This window comes from Amia ocellicauda, chromosome 14, assembly GCF_036373705.1.
Source record: "Amia ocellicauda isolate fAmiCal2 chromosome 14, fAmiCal2.hap1, whole genome shotgun sequence".
In the NCBI taxonomy this organism is placed as follows: Eukaryota; Metazoa; Chordata; class Actinopteri; order Amiiformes; family Amiidae; genus Amia; species Amia ocellicauda.
Window position 1 is genome coordinate 25404484 of NC_089863.1, and position 15687 is coordinate 25420170.

Consider the following 15687-nt stretch of genomic DNA (forward strand, 5'->3'; position numbering starts at 1 on the left):
CCACCATGTATGAAGTTGTATTTCATCAGAAGAGGGTTCTAGCCCAATCTTCTCAGCAGCGGTCTCCATCCCGGATTCTGGAGAGTCCCTGTCTGTCAGTAATTATGCCCATACTTAACCCGGTGCAGTCTTTCAGGTCTTTGCTGGAAGAAAAACAACTCAGCTCCTTTGGTTGGTTTAACCAGATGTTATAATTTCCTGTCTAAGGTCCCCTTTTAGCACAACAAAGCTCACTGACTGGAAGCTAAAATAAAACGCTCATGGTAAGAAAAATAAGTTCGTCATTTGGATGATATATTGAAAAAATACCTACATAAACTCCCTCCCATACACAGTATATAGAGATTCAAGTAGTTTTACAACACATATATGGAGATCTTGTGACTGTCAGTTGACTTTCTGTACCTGATTTTTATTTTGAATATGATTTCAAAACACATGCTGCATTATGAAGGGAACCAAAAGTTTGCAGGAATAATCAAATGTATGCAGACCCTAGCTTACCAGTAGGGCAAGGCTGATCATAGGTTTGAGGAAGAAAACCAAAACGGAGCGGAAGTACTGGATATTCCACAACTGCCCCTTTTACGATTTCTGATAATAGATAGAGAGAATAGAACTCACGCATATACCCATCCTGTTGCAATAGGCAAAGCACTGAGAATCAACAACTGCACCATCGTACTGAATTTAGGGGCCAGCAGTCTGGAAGATCAGTTAAACCTGTGGACTTGGGTGACAAAGTGCTGGACTTCTGTAGGACCCTGTCAGTCAATTTTCTAGCCCGATGGCTGGAATTATACAGCCTATCTTACAAATGGCCACTATTGTAAGTGGCCTTGGATTAGAGCATCGGCTGAATAAATATTTTATTTGGCATGGCAGAACAACCAAACACACTATTGCTCTCACATGATTTATTTTTTTCCTCCTCTCTGTCTGCAGTCAGGGTCTACAGAATGCTGTGCGGGAGTCTGCTGATCACGGTGCTGTGTGGAGTGGTGGCGGCTCATCTCCACCTAGATCCTGACCTTGACATTCACTGGGAGCTGTGGAAGAAAACCCATGGCAAGTCCTACAGGAGTCAGGTGAGACTTGAGTTCCTCACAACTGGACAAGACTTTGGTTTTGCTTTTGGTACAGATTGTTCTGATCTAGTAATTTAGCACAGGGGCAAGAACGAGAGCAATCCTTGGCTCTTTCACAAATCCTTTCTACATGATATTGATGTAGCCAACAACTTCAGCAATTAATTTCATAATTAACCCTAAATTGCTTAATTAGCATATAACTGACTTATTGCACTTTAATTGCATCTTAATTGATGTTGCCACTAGAAATTGCATTTCCCTTTAGAAATTTGTGACCCAGTGGTGAACTATGAAGTTAAGCAGGCTGGGACTGAACTGTCCAGTCACTATGGCTAATGTGTCCATCTCTCCCTGCAAAGGTGGATGAGGGGGAGAGGCGTGTTCTTTGGGAGAAGAACCTCCGACTGATCTCCCAGCAGAACCTGGAGGCCTCGCTGGGCATGCACAGCTACGAGCTGGGCATGAACCACCTGGGAGACATGGTAGGTACCCGCCTGTGCCAGAGAGGCCTCCTTTGAACCAACCTTGGTGTGGCTTAGCATTGGATGGACGAAATAGAGGGCTGTTGGATTACTAGAGAGGAAGCAGTGTTGGGGGGATTCCAGTGATTGGTACTTCAAAGAGATTCCAATGACCTGGAGAATATGAAATACTGATTCAATACTGATTCCAATCCCAAGAGTGACAAACACATTTTCAGAAAAAAATTATTACATGACCGAAAATGTATCAGGATATTCAGAAAGTAATTTTTTTTTTAATTTATTATAAAATTGTACTCCTCAAACGATCAACATTTATGTCATGTGAACAGTTTGAGGAAAACGTATTTGATAGCGTAATTGCACGTGATGATGTCTGCTCTATGGGGGGTGATTGGCGTCATTATTAAGATGCTCTTCCGGCATGAAGACATGCATGTGGAAATTGCACACGGAAGAGGGACGTGCTCATTCGGCATGAATATGTTGCTATATTGTGTGCACTTTTAGATCTACTGCAATTAGGCTAGACTCAATAGCTTATCTGTAGCATCCAATGCGCTGCAGACACATGTCAGCCTAATATGGCCATGTTGGAAAAAACTAAACTTATTATTATTCGATGATTGGAATGCTTGCAATATCACCAGTTTCGTTTATGATTCTAAAGAAAACAATCTGTACAGCTGTTATCAGCATAAGGATACAGATACAACTAACTTACTGTACAATCTTAGCTAGAGAACAAAACTCACCCTCGCCACCAAGAAAATACATTGGCCCTGGTTTTCATAACGATCCCAGTAAACAAACGATGTGCAGTCACAAACCAAACATTTCTCCCATCTTTTAAAAAGTTAATAGCTCATTTGATTTCTTCAAGTGGTAGGGGATACTGATTTTAATTAAACGTCCTGGTGTCCCGACAAATCTCACAAAATCGTTTTCCATTCACTTAAAACTGATTAATTCATAACTGACTAAAAATAGTCAAGGCATGTTTATATGTCATCGAACACATGAAGAAGCAAACAGTTTAATATTGCTAAACCCTTATTACCGGTAACTGTATGTAATACGATAATGCTAGTAGGCTGATTGTCTATACATATACATTAAATATATATAAAAGGCACTGAGTGCACATGCCTCAGAGTTGTGCCTCTGAAATCAACGCATATTTGACAAATGACAGGCAGATGTATGTTTAATTTACTGACAACAGAAATAAATCACTACCTTGAAAAAATTATGACTAATACAACCACTATCTGTTCCATTTACAATGGTGACAGGACAATTAATTTTTTTAAGGGAATGTCATGTAATAAGAGTTCATCCCGCACACTGTGCTCTGCTAACTGTTTCCACAACGTTGCCACAATGTTATACAATGTTGTAGAGATGTTGTATGTTAGCTTAAATGTGTGATTCATTTAATTATAGTGATGTTTATTATAATTGATTAAGTTTATGTGGAGGTAATCCAGGAAACACAGGTCAGATTTGATATTTGATATTTATTTATATATTTATTTTATTTAGTTTCTACAAAATGTTTGCAAGGTTTCCATGTCAGAAAGTGAAATTCCTTATAAATTTTCAGAAGACTGAAATGTCGTGGACGTTGTGGAATGTTCCTTTTGTGTGGCCTGCACATGTGCAGTACTATAGTGTTATTTTACAATGAGCATATACACTCACCTAAAGGATTATTAGGAACACCTGTTCAATTTCTCATTAATGCAATTATCTAACCAACCAATCACATGGCAGTTGCTTCAATGCATTTAGGGGTGTGGTCCTGGTCAAGACAATCTCCTGAACTCCAAACTGAATGTCTGAATGGGAAAGAAAGGTGATTTAAGCAATTTTGAGCGTGGCATGGTTGTTGGTGCCAGACGGGCCGGTCTGAGTATTTCACAATCTGCTCAGTTACTGGGATTTTCACGCACAACCATTTCTAGGGTTTACAAAGAATGGTGTGAAAAGGGAAAAACATCCAGTATGCGGCAGTCCTGTGGGCGAAAATGCCTTGTTGATGCTAGAGGTCAGAGGAGAATGGGCCGACTGATTCAAGCTGATAGAAGAGCAACTTTGACTGAAATAACCACTCGTTACAACCGAGGTATGCAGCAAAGCATTTGTGAAGCCACAACACGTACAACCTTGAGGCGGATGGGCTACAACAGCAGAAGACCCCACCGGGTACCACTCATCTCCACTACAAATAGGAAAAAGAGGCTACAATTTGTACAAGCTCACCAAAATTGGACAGTTGAAGACTGGAAAAATGTTGCCTGGTCTGATGAGTCTCGATTTCTGTTGAGACATTCAGATGGTAGAGTCAGAATTTGGCGTAAACAGAATGAGAACATGGATCCATCATGCCTTGTTACCACTGTGCAGGCTGGTGGTGGTGGTGTAATGGTGTGGGGGATGTTTTCTTGGCACACTTTAGGCCCCTTAGTGCCAATTGGGCATCGTTTAAATGCCACGGCCTACCTGAGCATTGTTTCTGACCATGTCCATCCCTTTATGACCACCATGTACCCATCCTCTGATGGCTACTTCCAGCAGGATAATGCACCATGTCACAAAGGTCGAATCATTTCAAATTGGTTTCTTGAACATGACAATGAGTTCACTGTACTAAACTGGCCCCCACAGTCACCAGATCTCAACCCAATAGAGCATCTTTGGGATGTGGTGGATCGGGAGCTTCGTGCCCTGGATGTGCATCACACAAATCTCCATCAACTGCAAGATGCTATCCTATCAATATGGGCCAACATTTCTAAAGAATGCTTTCAGCACCTTGTTGAATCAATGCCACGTAGAATTAAGGCAGTTCTGAAGGCGAAAGGGGGTCAAACACAGTATTAGTATGGTGTTCCTAATAATCCTTTAGGTGAGTGTTGCATTGGCATTTTGACGAGACTGACAGTATTAGCATCAGCATATTGCTTCACCGTTTGCACGTCACCATTCAGTACCGGCTTGCCAGTCTTCATGCCAAATGAGCGTGTCCCCCTTCCACGTGTGCAATTGCCGCAAGCATGTCTTCATGCTGAATGAGCATCTTAATAATGGCACGAATCACCCCCCATACTGCTCTACTCTGCTACTGTGTCCACATTTCCCAAACACTTCCTGAAAAAGGCTCATCAGAACTGCAAGGGGTTTGTTGCTAGGTAATCCATGGAAACTCATTCTCAGAAAAACAGTTTCTTGGTGCAGCCTGACTGAGTGACCGATTCTGTTGCTTACCCTCTCGCTTCATTATCTCTGTGCACAGACCACTGAAGAGGTGTTAGCCATGCTGGCCGGCACTCGGGTCCGGCCGGGTATCCAGAGGGGCACCACCTCCTTTGTGCGTTCCTCTGGGGCCCCTGTCCCTGATGCCATCGACTGGAGAGACAAGGGCTGCGTGACTGAAGTGAAATACCAGGTGAGGCCAGGAGTGGAGAGGGCAAGACAGGTTTGGATTAGCCTTGGTCAGAGAGAACAATTTATAAGTGAATTAATTTATTCTGGGGGGCTACACAAGTCTCATTGGGTTCAGTGTTTACCAGGTCTGTTCTCAGTGGTGTGTGTATGTGTGTGTGTGTGTGTGTGTGTGTGTTGCAGGGTGCCTGTGGGTCCTGTTGGGCGTTCAGTGCTGCAGGTGCTCTGGAGGGCCAGCTGAAGCTGAAGACTGGCAAACTTGTGGACCTCAGCCCTCAGAACCTGGTGGACTGCTCCTCCAAATACGGCAACCTGGGCTGCAATGGTGGCTACATCGATGATGCGTTCCATTATGTCCAAGACAATGGAGGCATTGACTCTGACTCGTCTTACCCCTACACCGCAGCAGTGAGTATACTTAGGTTCAACATTGCTAGAATCAATATTTCCTTATCCAGGTTGACAGTTTACACAAGCATTAAAAAAGTGCAGTAGTGCCATATCAATACAAAGTCCAATTTAAGAATTACAAAAGATCAGCAGTAAAATGAATATAAATTACAAAGCATTCATCCTAGTTCAATGAGGTAACAAGTGCAGACATGATGCAGTGTAGTCCTAGGTATGAGCTAAAGGGAGGGGGTAGAGGAAAAATCACAGTAAACAACAGGAGATCTAACAATGTATAAGATAAGGAAGCATTAATAAAGTGCAAAATTACAAGAGTGATGAAAAGTTCAGGAGAAAAAGCTGCTGTATTACAAGTACAGTCTGAACAGATGTGTCTTGAGTAATCGCCGGAAGATGGTCAGTGACTGTATGGTCCTGAATGCAGTGGGAATGTCGTTCCACCACTTAGGGGCCAGAGATGAAAAGGAGACAGCTCTGGAGGATGGGGAGCGGAGAGGGGGTACAAAGAGTCTTCTGAGGCAGGAGGACCAGAGAGGTCTGGAGGGGATGTACAAAGAGATGAGGGTCTGAATGTAGCAGGGAGCAGTCTGGTTGAGACAACAGTAGGTAAGATTCAAAGTCTTGAAGTGGATATGAGCAAAAATTGGGAGCCAGTGGAGGGAGCAGAGCAGTGGAGTAGTGTGTGCGAATCGGGGCAGAGAGAATACCAGACGAGCCGCAGAGTTCTGGATGAGCTGGAACGGGTGGGTAGTAGTTGCAGGCAGGCTGGCCAGGAGGGAGTTGCAGTAGTACAGGCGGGAGAGGACCAGGGACTGGACGAGCAGCTGATTCAAGTAGTTGGGGAGGAAGGGTCAGATTCGGCGTAAATTGCTCAGGAAGAATCGGCATGTGCTAGTCAGAGTGGTGATGTCCCGAGTGTAGGAGAGCACAGGATTGAGGGTGACTCCTATGGTCTTTGTGAAAGAAGATGGAGAGAGTGTTGTAGGTTCTAAAGGGATTGAGATGGTGAGATAGGTCAAAATTGAGGATGAAGGAAGAGAAGAAATCAGATTTAGAGAGGTTGGGCTCGAGGTGATGCAAGTGCGTCCGGGAGGAAAGAGCAGATGGACAGAAAGAGATTCAAGAGGGAATGAGAGGGTCAGAAGAGGGAAAAGACAGGAAAATCTGGGCATCATCTGCATAGAAATGGTACGAAAATCAATGGGATACGATGAGGGGGACCCAGATAGCGGGTGTAGAGAGAGAACAGGAGGGGGCCTAAGACCGAGCCTTGGGGTACGCCTGTGAGGAAAGGTTGCTGTGTGGATATGAATCCATACCATGTCACCTGGTAGGTGTTATAATTTTGAATTCGCTGACTTCACTGAAAAATGTCTTTGCTCAATTCAGCCAGGAAAGCATTGTTGCAAGGAGTTGAGAAAGTTAGACTTACCAAACCTGCTAGTCTGACTGTGGCCCTCCAGATCCAAGGACACCCACCATAGGCTCATTGTGTGTGGCAAAGGTGTATCCTAGCTGTTATCTTTATTTCCTCAGGATGGACAGTGCCGGTATGATGTTGCCAATCGGGCCGCCAACTGCAGCAGCTACAGCAGCCTCCCTGAGGGTGATGAGAATGCCCTCAAAGAAGCCCTTGCCACCATTGGGCCTATCTCTGTAGTCATCGATGCCACCCGGCCCCAGTTCCTCTTGTACAAGAGTGGTATGACAGCTGCATTGTTAAATAAATAGATAATCACATATTTAAACTGTTTCACTACTTAAATGTACTACATGAATATGTTTTTATGGAGTAAGATTTAAAGGCTCACATCTCCATTTACCTGGTATTGTATAACTTTATTACATGCCTTCTCTCTTAATGGCACCATCTAGTCAGGGGCATTGCAGAACCATGGGCAGACTAGTACTTTCACAAATAATTGATGCTGTTCGTGGAAGTCACTTAAAGTCGTTGAGAAGAAGCTGCAGGAACAACCTGGGTTGTGCTTGAGTAGAACGCAGGAGGGATTGTCAGCTACTGCTGTAGTAATCTGGCAGCAAATTAGTCACACACTCTGAGGGAAATGTACTGTTTGTCCCAGGTGTTTATGATGACCCCTCCTGCACTCATAATCTGAACCACGCAGTGCTGGCAGTGGGATATGGGACTCTGGATGGAAAGGATTTCTGGCTGGTGAAGAACAGGTACAGGGATGGGGGTCATATTGAAATGCTTAAGTGTTTATTCCACCCCTAGCATTGAACTGAAGCTCAATTTTGCTTGGCACCTGTTATGTGCCTACTGACCACACCACTGCTGCAGAAAATAAAGTAACACAGCACTTCAGAAATGCTCAGGTTCATTATGTTGTTACATTAAAAATAGAGTCATACTTAATGTATATATTTGGTTAAATTTGGTTAAATTATAGTTTTGTGCAATCTTTGCCTCTTTAAATTCCTCAGAATACCAATTGTATAGACAAAGGTTTTTCATTGTTTTGGACATCCGCTGTAGTCACAGACTCCCAATAGAATTAATCAAATCGCCATTAGTCTTTGGATATTTCACAAAATTTGACTTTCATCATATTCATCAATTCATCATATAAATCATTGTTGAAAACTTCACAAGTCCGCTTTAGTCATGACATCACAAGCCACATGTCACAGGTTGTTTTTGGGTAAAGTTATTTAAAAACTTTAATTGCTATTATGCTACTACTACTACTACTACTACTACTACTACTACTACTACTACTACTACTAATAATAATAATAATAATAATAATAATAGTAATAATAATTATTATTATAATAAACTTCCTTTCCACTCTCGCAAAATGTTTGTCCTTGTCTTTACAGCTGGGGGAAAAGTTTCGGTGACCAAGGTTATATTCGAATGGTCCGGAACAAGGATGACCAGTGCGGGATCGCTCTGTATGCCTTCTACCCCAAGATGTAATGACCTGACCACCTTGGTCTGGAGACCACACATTTAATGGCACAAATCATTTACAGGACTTTTGAGATGATTTTGTTATTTTCCTGTATGAATATGAGTTCAGATGCTGCCCTCTACTGCACAAATCACACTTTCAGTGATTTAAAGTATGATGTTTGTATTGTAAAACTTGTTTTTTGAGTTTTTACCCGAATTTGTTATTTTAACACTATAGTACTAATATAAATAAAACAACTACATTTACAATCAGTATGGCAAGATTCATGTCTGTGTCTTTACTCATGGTGTTATAGGGTCATATGTGTTTATGATAGATAGATATATTGGTTCAGTTTTGTAATTCAAAGTTTGTTGTGAATAGAATCCTATCAAAGATTTGGTCTTGGGACACATATTGGTGAATTCTGCATTAGTCTACAGTGCCACCATGTGTTCAAATGGTGCATTGCAATGATGCAAATAGGGAAAGTGAGTTTCACACTGAAAGTAACTACCACAAAGTTACAACCATTCCTTCTGTACTCACTTGTTGTCGTAGATTTGATAGTGGAAGCAATGCATTCACTCTGAATGTGCATAAACTGTGTGAAATATCAGAAATTAAGTAAACTACATATGTTTGGCATGAATAATGTTGAATAAAAATAACATTATGTGTAAATTATACATATATTATTATGGTGTTAACATTTTTCACATTTATATATTCTTCTTACATTAAACCTGGTGTAAAGGTTGGTTTTTGTGATCGTGGATGTGTGATGAACTATGAAGAATTTATAAAAAAATGAATAAAATTTCACCACTGTGCTAAAAGAGATAGAAAACATGAAGAGCAATTATAATGTGGAATACACCTTCAAACTGAATTTAATTTCCAATAGTAAGTTATTACAACTCTAAAACAGCCTAAAGCTAACATTTATGATTCCTTCATGTATAATACAATCGACAAAGTGTTCAGACTCAGGTTTTTTATAGTATCTTAAGACCCATCAAATGTTTTTGTTGAAATATTACTTTAATTTTAATTTTTTTAAATTTTAATATTCATTGAATTTCCTGATGAGATTCTCGGTTTTATTGTGGTGCATTGCAATTTCTCAGGCTTGGTGTCTTTCCCGTCATCCTCAAACTTAATACTTTAGGTGAATGCAGCGTTTCCATCATTGGAAGAAAAGAAAACCTACTCCTCCTATGGGGGGCCAAACAGGTCATAATACATCACTTTGTGTGTGTACTTGTGCATACTGTAGCAATCTGGGACTGGGGGGGTGCATGGGCATGTATATATATATATGTGTGTGGGAGTAGTGTCTGTATATTGGGGGGTGGGGCAGTTTATACTGTGCGTGCTGCGTGTTGTGTTCGTGTGGTGAGAGTGCTTGTTACAGTAGGGTTAGTTCCGGGGTTAAGGGTTAGCCCCGCGTGGGAAGACAGGAGCTGTGATTGGAGGAGCCAGTTACGGGGCCAGAGGGCATAAATAGGGGTGCTTGGTTCCCGCACGGAGGAGTGGTGTAGAGTTCAGTAGAAGAGTGAGTCAGAGTGCAGAGTGTGAGAGGGTAGTGTGTTCTAGGGCTGTCGTTTCAGCCTGAGATTGACTGCTCAATAAAGGTCCCGTTGTTCATGTTGAACCCTGCGTTCTCTCCATTATTCCTGCCATTAGTGGTGAAATCCCACAATGAAGGCAAACAAAAAGGCCATATCGTTACAATACTATATTGTTTTTGTGTGTACTATATCGGTTTGCATGCACACTATATTGGTTTGTGTGTATACTATATCAGTTGGTCACATGACTCAAGTGGGTGGGGCAGCAGGAACTTTATTTAGCGGGGGAACCAGGCACCCCTATTTATGCCCTCTGGCCCCATGACTGGCTCCTCCAAACATGCGCTTCCCGTGTTCCCGCACAGGACCAACCCATGACCCCGGAACTACCCCGCTGCACTAACCAACACACACCACCCATAAGCATCCAAGCACCACCCAACACACAGACAGACCCCCAAACACACACACACACATGAACATGCTCCCCTCCCACTCCCAGACTGCTACATTATTATTAATAATAATACAAATAATAATGGGTCGATTGCAATGAACTTGCAGTGTTAATATGGAGCAGCATACTAAACACAGGATCATCTCCAGTTAGTGCGCTGCTTTCATTTCTAATCGACACATTAAGCCTAATAAATAATGCATCATAATTTAAACTTAGTTGGTTAAATTATCTCGGAGATTGCTTGTTCCTCCAATATACCAATTTTCAGTTGCACAGCTTATGTTCATTTTGCATTTAGAAAACAATTCCAAACAGTAGATGTTTTATGAAACATTTTTGTTTTACATTTCAATTATGTTGCGCAACACACATAAGAACATAAGAACATAAGAAAGTTTACAAACGAGAGGAGGCCATTCGACCCATTGTGCTCGTTTGGTGTCCATTAATAACTGAGTGATCCAAGGATTCAATCCAGAATAAAATAAAATGAAAAAAATATAAATGTAATGTTATATTTTCAAAAAACATTGTTTAAATATAATCTGGTCCAATGCCTTCTGACAGTGGCAATTGAGGGGCTTTCTATGAGGGTTTCGAATTTAGTTATATCAAACAACTGTTATTTAAGTAATGGGCAGTATGCAAATCAAATGTTTTAATTTAAATCGGCTATGTTGGACATCTGAAGTTTGGACTAGTATTGTAACGCTTGCGGGGATTTTCCCAGCAGTAGACCCAACTCATCATTGTGGATGCAACAACAAATCACTGTATTTATTATTACTGAAGTACACATATATCACAGGGACTAACCACACATTCATACATTAAAAATAATCTGTGATGTCTTGCTCATATGACATGGTTAAGTCATTGAGTAATGTGTTGCTTGAGAACAAAGCTCACACTGCTTGATTTCCCTTCGTCCCTAGTCCTTCCCCGCCCACTTGAGTCACGTGAACAACCGATATGGTACACACACAAACCAATATATTGTGCACGCAAACCAATATAGTATGCACACAAACTGATATAGTACACACGCAAACCAGTATAGTGTGCATGCAAACCAATCTAGTAAACACACAAACCAATATAGTATGCACACACAAACCTATATAGTATGCACACGTACATACACAAACCGATGTATTATGGCCTGTTTTGCCCCCCATATCCTCATATTTCCGATTTAGAGACAGGACAAATAATTTTTTTTTTAATTCCCCTTCCACTTATTTACATTTCCACTAGATGGCAGTCTAACTGATTAATTAGCAGTTTAAAGAAAGGTTAACGGCTAAATCTAACACTGTGGTGGCCAACAAAGCCAGGGAGGCTTTTTGGCAGCGCATTGCCAAACAGAGTAAATTCGTAAGAACAGTGTTCTTGTCACACCTGGGGATAACAGAAGACAAGACAAGGGGATCCAAGCATAGGTAAACAGCCAGGAGTTCGGTGCGTGGTACAGAAAGGGCTAGACAAGAGGCGTAGTAATGTCACAGTCAGGAAGTCAGGCATCGCGATCAAACGAACAAGACTAGTAGGGAAATCCGTAAGGCGTAAACACAGGAGAAAGCAGGGGTCAAAATGCACTAGAAAAACAATAGACATTTAGTAACAGGAAGCTTAGGAGTTGTTGCAAAGATGCAAACAAGACTAAGTGTTGAAGTATTGTGGTAATGGTGATTAAATACAAGTACTAATGAGCAAAGAAACAATATACAGGTGGGAAAGGTAATCGGTGACACAAGGATGATTATTGAATGATAGGAATCCGAGAACAGGGAGTGCAGACAGATGAAGGCAAGACAAGGGCGGCCCTTGTGGCGGAACTGGGAATCATCAGGCAGTGGATATCACAGTTCTTGTCATATGTTCTCTATTTTGTCTTATTTGTAATATAATTGAGATAGGGGGTGGTGTTGTGGTTAGCACTGCTGCCTCACATCTCCAGGGATCCCAGGTTCAAGTCCTGACTTGTGGTGTCTGTCTGTGTGGAGTTTGCATGTTCTCCCCATGTTCATGTGGGTTTCCTCCCACCTTCCAAAGACATGTGGCTTAGGTTAATTGGCTCCTCTAAATTGCCCTGTAGGGATGTGTGTTGCCCAGCATCCCATCCTGGGTGTATGCCTTGTGCCCTATGCTTGCCAGGATCAGCTGCAGCTTCCCTGCAACCCTCACCAGGATAAGCAGTTTCAAAAATGGATGGATGATTGGGATGTAAGGACATATAAAATAGTCTAATCTAAACATGTGTAAACATGAGACTGAGACATGGATCTCCCCTGACAACAACACCCCTGCTGCCTTATCCTCTCTATTTGTCCTGTACCACTCCCCCCATCTTACTGGGCGAGGAGGAGGAACAGGGCTCCTGCTCTCCCCTTCTCTCCTCTTCTCTGTCCCCCCCTTTCTCTCCTCTGTCATGAACAACAGCTTTGAATTTTATGCAGTGGAACTCACCTCTTCCTTCTAGTTCTCTACCGTCCACCTGGTCCACTCACTTCCTTCTTGGATGAACTTGACTTTCTTCTCTCCTCCCCTTGCTGTCCTCACCTGCCATCCTCCTGGGAGACTTCAACCTTTCCACCCCTCCCACTGTGCCAGATTTCTTCCTCTCCTTCACTCCTTTAACTTCTCTCTCTCCCCGTCTCCCCCCACTCACAGGGCAGGCCACCAGCTAGACTTCATCTTCTCTAGAGGCTGCTCCCCTTCAACACTCTCCGTGACACCCATGGACATCTCAGACCACCACTTAATCTCCTTGTCCCTTTCTCTCCCCTCTCTCCCCTCTCTCCCCACCCCACCCACACCCTCTGTCACTCTACTCCACATTCTCCTCCCTCCCTGCCCCCCCTCCCCCTCCTCCTCCCTCATCTCTCACTGCTGATGATTTCTCCTCCTTCTTCTCCTCCAAAATTGCAGACACCACAAACAATTCAACAGTCCCCCCTCCTCTCCCATCACACCCAAACCTCCCACCGACCAAGCTTCCTTTTCTTCATTCTCACCTCTCTCGGACTCTAAAGTTTCCTCTCTCCACCTACGTCACAAACCTACAACGTGTGCCCTGGACCCTCTCCCTACTCACCTCCTCCAAGTGACCGCTCCTGATCTTCTCCCCTTCATCTCCTCCCTCCTCAACTTCTCCTATCACTTCCACGCAGATGATGCCCAGATCTTCCTGTCTTTCTCCTCTTCTGACCCTCTCATCCCTTCTCGTATCTCTTCCTGTTTGTCTACTATCTCCGCCTGGATGCACTCGCACCACCTCAAGCTCAGCCTCTCCAAATTGGATCTCCTCTTTTTCCCCCACTCTTCCTCACCTTCTGCTGATCTCTCCATCTCCATCCCATTGGAATCTACCACACTCTCTCCTTCTTCTTCCGCTAAAAATGTAGGAGTCACCCTCGATCCTGCGCTCTCTTACACCCAGCACATCACCACCATGCTGACACGCACTTGTAGATTCTTCCTGAGCAACATACACCAAATCCGTCCCTTCCTCACCGACTACTCAACTCAGCTGCTCGTCCAGTCACTGGTCCTCTCACGCCTGGGACTACTACAACTCCCTCCTGGCCGGCCTGCCTGCAACTACTACCCGCCGCTCCAGCTCATCCAGAACTCTGCGGCTCGTCTGGAGTCTCTCTGCCCCAATTCACACACGCTACTCCACTGCTCCTGATACCAGCACGCATTCAGTTCAAGACACTGACCCTCACCTACCACTGTCTAGACTACACTGTACCAAGTTACCTTCAGACACTCGTCTCTCCATACATCCCCTCCAGACCACTGCGCTCCTCCAGTGCCAGAAGACTAACTCTGCCTCCTCTCCACTCCCCTTCCTCCAGAGCCGCTCCTTCTCATCCCTGGCCCCTAAATGGTGGAACAACCTTCCCACCGAAGTCAAATCAGCAGAGTCCTTGACCTCCTCCTGGCGCTTACTCAAGACACATCTTTTACGACAGTACTTGTAATATTTGTCCTTTTAATTCCCGTAAGATAGCACTTCATAGCATTTTATCATGCTTCTTGTGTTACTAATACTTGTATAATTGATTGATTTCCCCCTTGCTCCCTTTCCCACAGCGCTTGACTGTGACCTTACATCTTGACAGCACTTAGCTTTTACTTTCCAGGATGTATGACCTCACTTACTTACCTGTGTAAATTGGATGTTGTAAAATGCATTTTACTTTGAATTGCTTTGTATAATGTAAATTTGAGTTTGTAATGTTTGATGCCTTGTACTTAACTGTATTTTTGCAGTTTATTGCACTTATGTTGTAAGTCGCCATGGATAAAGGCGAGTGCCAAGAAATAATAATAATAATAATAATAATAATAATAATAATAATCCCTCATGTTCTCCCAGGGGTGCTCTAATGGGGATATGCATACAGTCAATGGCACCAATCACCCTCGGGATTCCTATGGAAATAAAATGTGTTCTGTATATAGGCCCAGCTTATGCATATTAAAAATAGTATTTTATATTGCGAATTACCTGCGATCGCTTAAAAAGCCTCTTTGGTCTTCAGAGGCTTAACGGCCAGGGACACAACACATGCATCCAGCAGTTCAGTGAGAGCAAGTGCCACCTTGCGAGCTGCACGGCAGACAGTATTCCTGCTGAGAGGTGCAGCATCACTGATGGGATACATGAAGTGTCCGCTGGCAAAATACCGCACAGCAAGACACACTGTCTGTTCACCAGTGAGGGCATCACTGCGGCAAGTGGCATTGAGACGTCTGGCCCTAGAAGCGGCAAAGACGCTGAATTCCCTCGGATGAGAAGCGATATCTTTCATAGAGAGCATCATCAGGGTGAGCTAGAGGAGCTGCCCAGTCTCTACACACCCTTGCCCTGCGGACTGAGCCTCTCACAACCTGTGCCCAATGTTGATTGGGTCCCGACAAGACTGTGGGTGGAGAGGCGGTGCTTATATAGGGTAACACTGAGTTAACCACGAACATACCCTGCTCGGAACAGTGTAGAGATGCAGCGTAAATTGCCATGACAGCATAGCTCGGGTAAAACTTATCCACCTTTCGTAGTGCGGGTTAATTGGGAATTTTGATATTCATTTTGATAGTTTGTATTTAATAGTTCAAATAAATTGTGTAGAGGAAAGTGATTTTGCTATGAGTTCCCAGAATAAGCACAAATACATAGACATTGTATATATTTAACTTTAAACACATTAGTTGTTTGTGTAATTTCTACAGAGATGCACTTCTGTGTACATAGTGCAGCTGTGGTGTCAGTGCGCATGTGCGGTGGCG

At 43.1% G+C, this 15687-nt stretch overlaps 1 protein-coding gene across 1 annotated transcript; it reads left to right on the top strand.

Moving 5' to 3' along the window:
- The first annotated feature begins 901 nt into the window (after nt 1–901).
- LOC136767529 (cathepsin S) lies at nt 902–8589 on the top strand. Its single transcript, XM_066721370.1, has 7 exons — nt 902–1088; nt 1451–1573; nt 4872–5024; nt 5204–5428; nt 6968–7133; nt 7516–7618; nt 8279–8589. The coding sequence occupies exons 1-7, from the start codon at nt 960–962 to the stop codon at nt 8376–8378; spliced, it is 999 nt and encodes a 332-aa protein (XP_066577467.1). The 5' UTR covers nt 902–959; the 3' UTR covers nt 8379–8589.
- Nucleotides 8590–15687: the final 7098 nt, after the last annotated feature.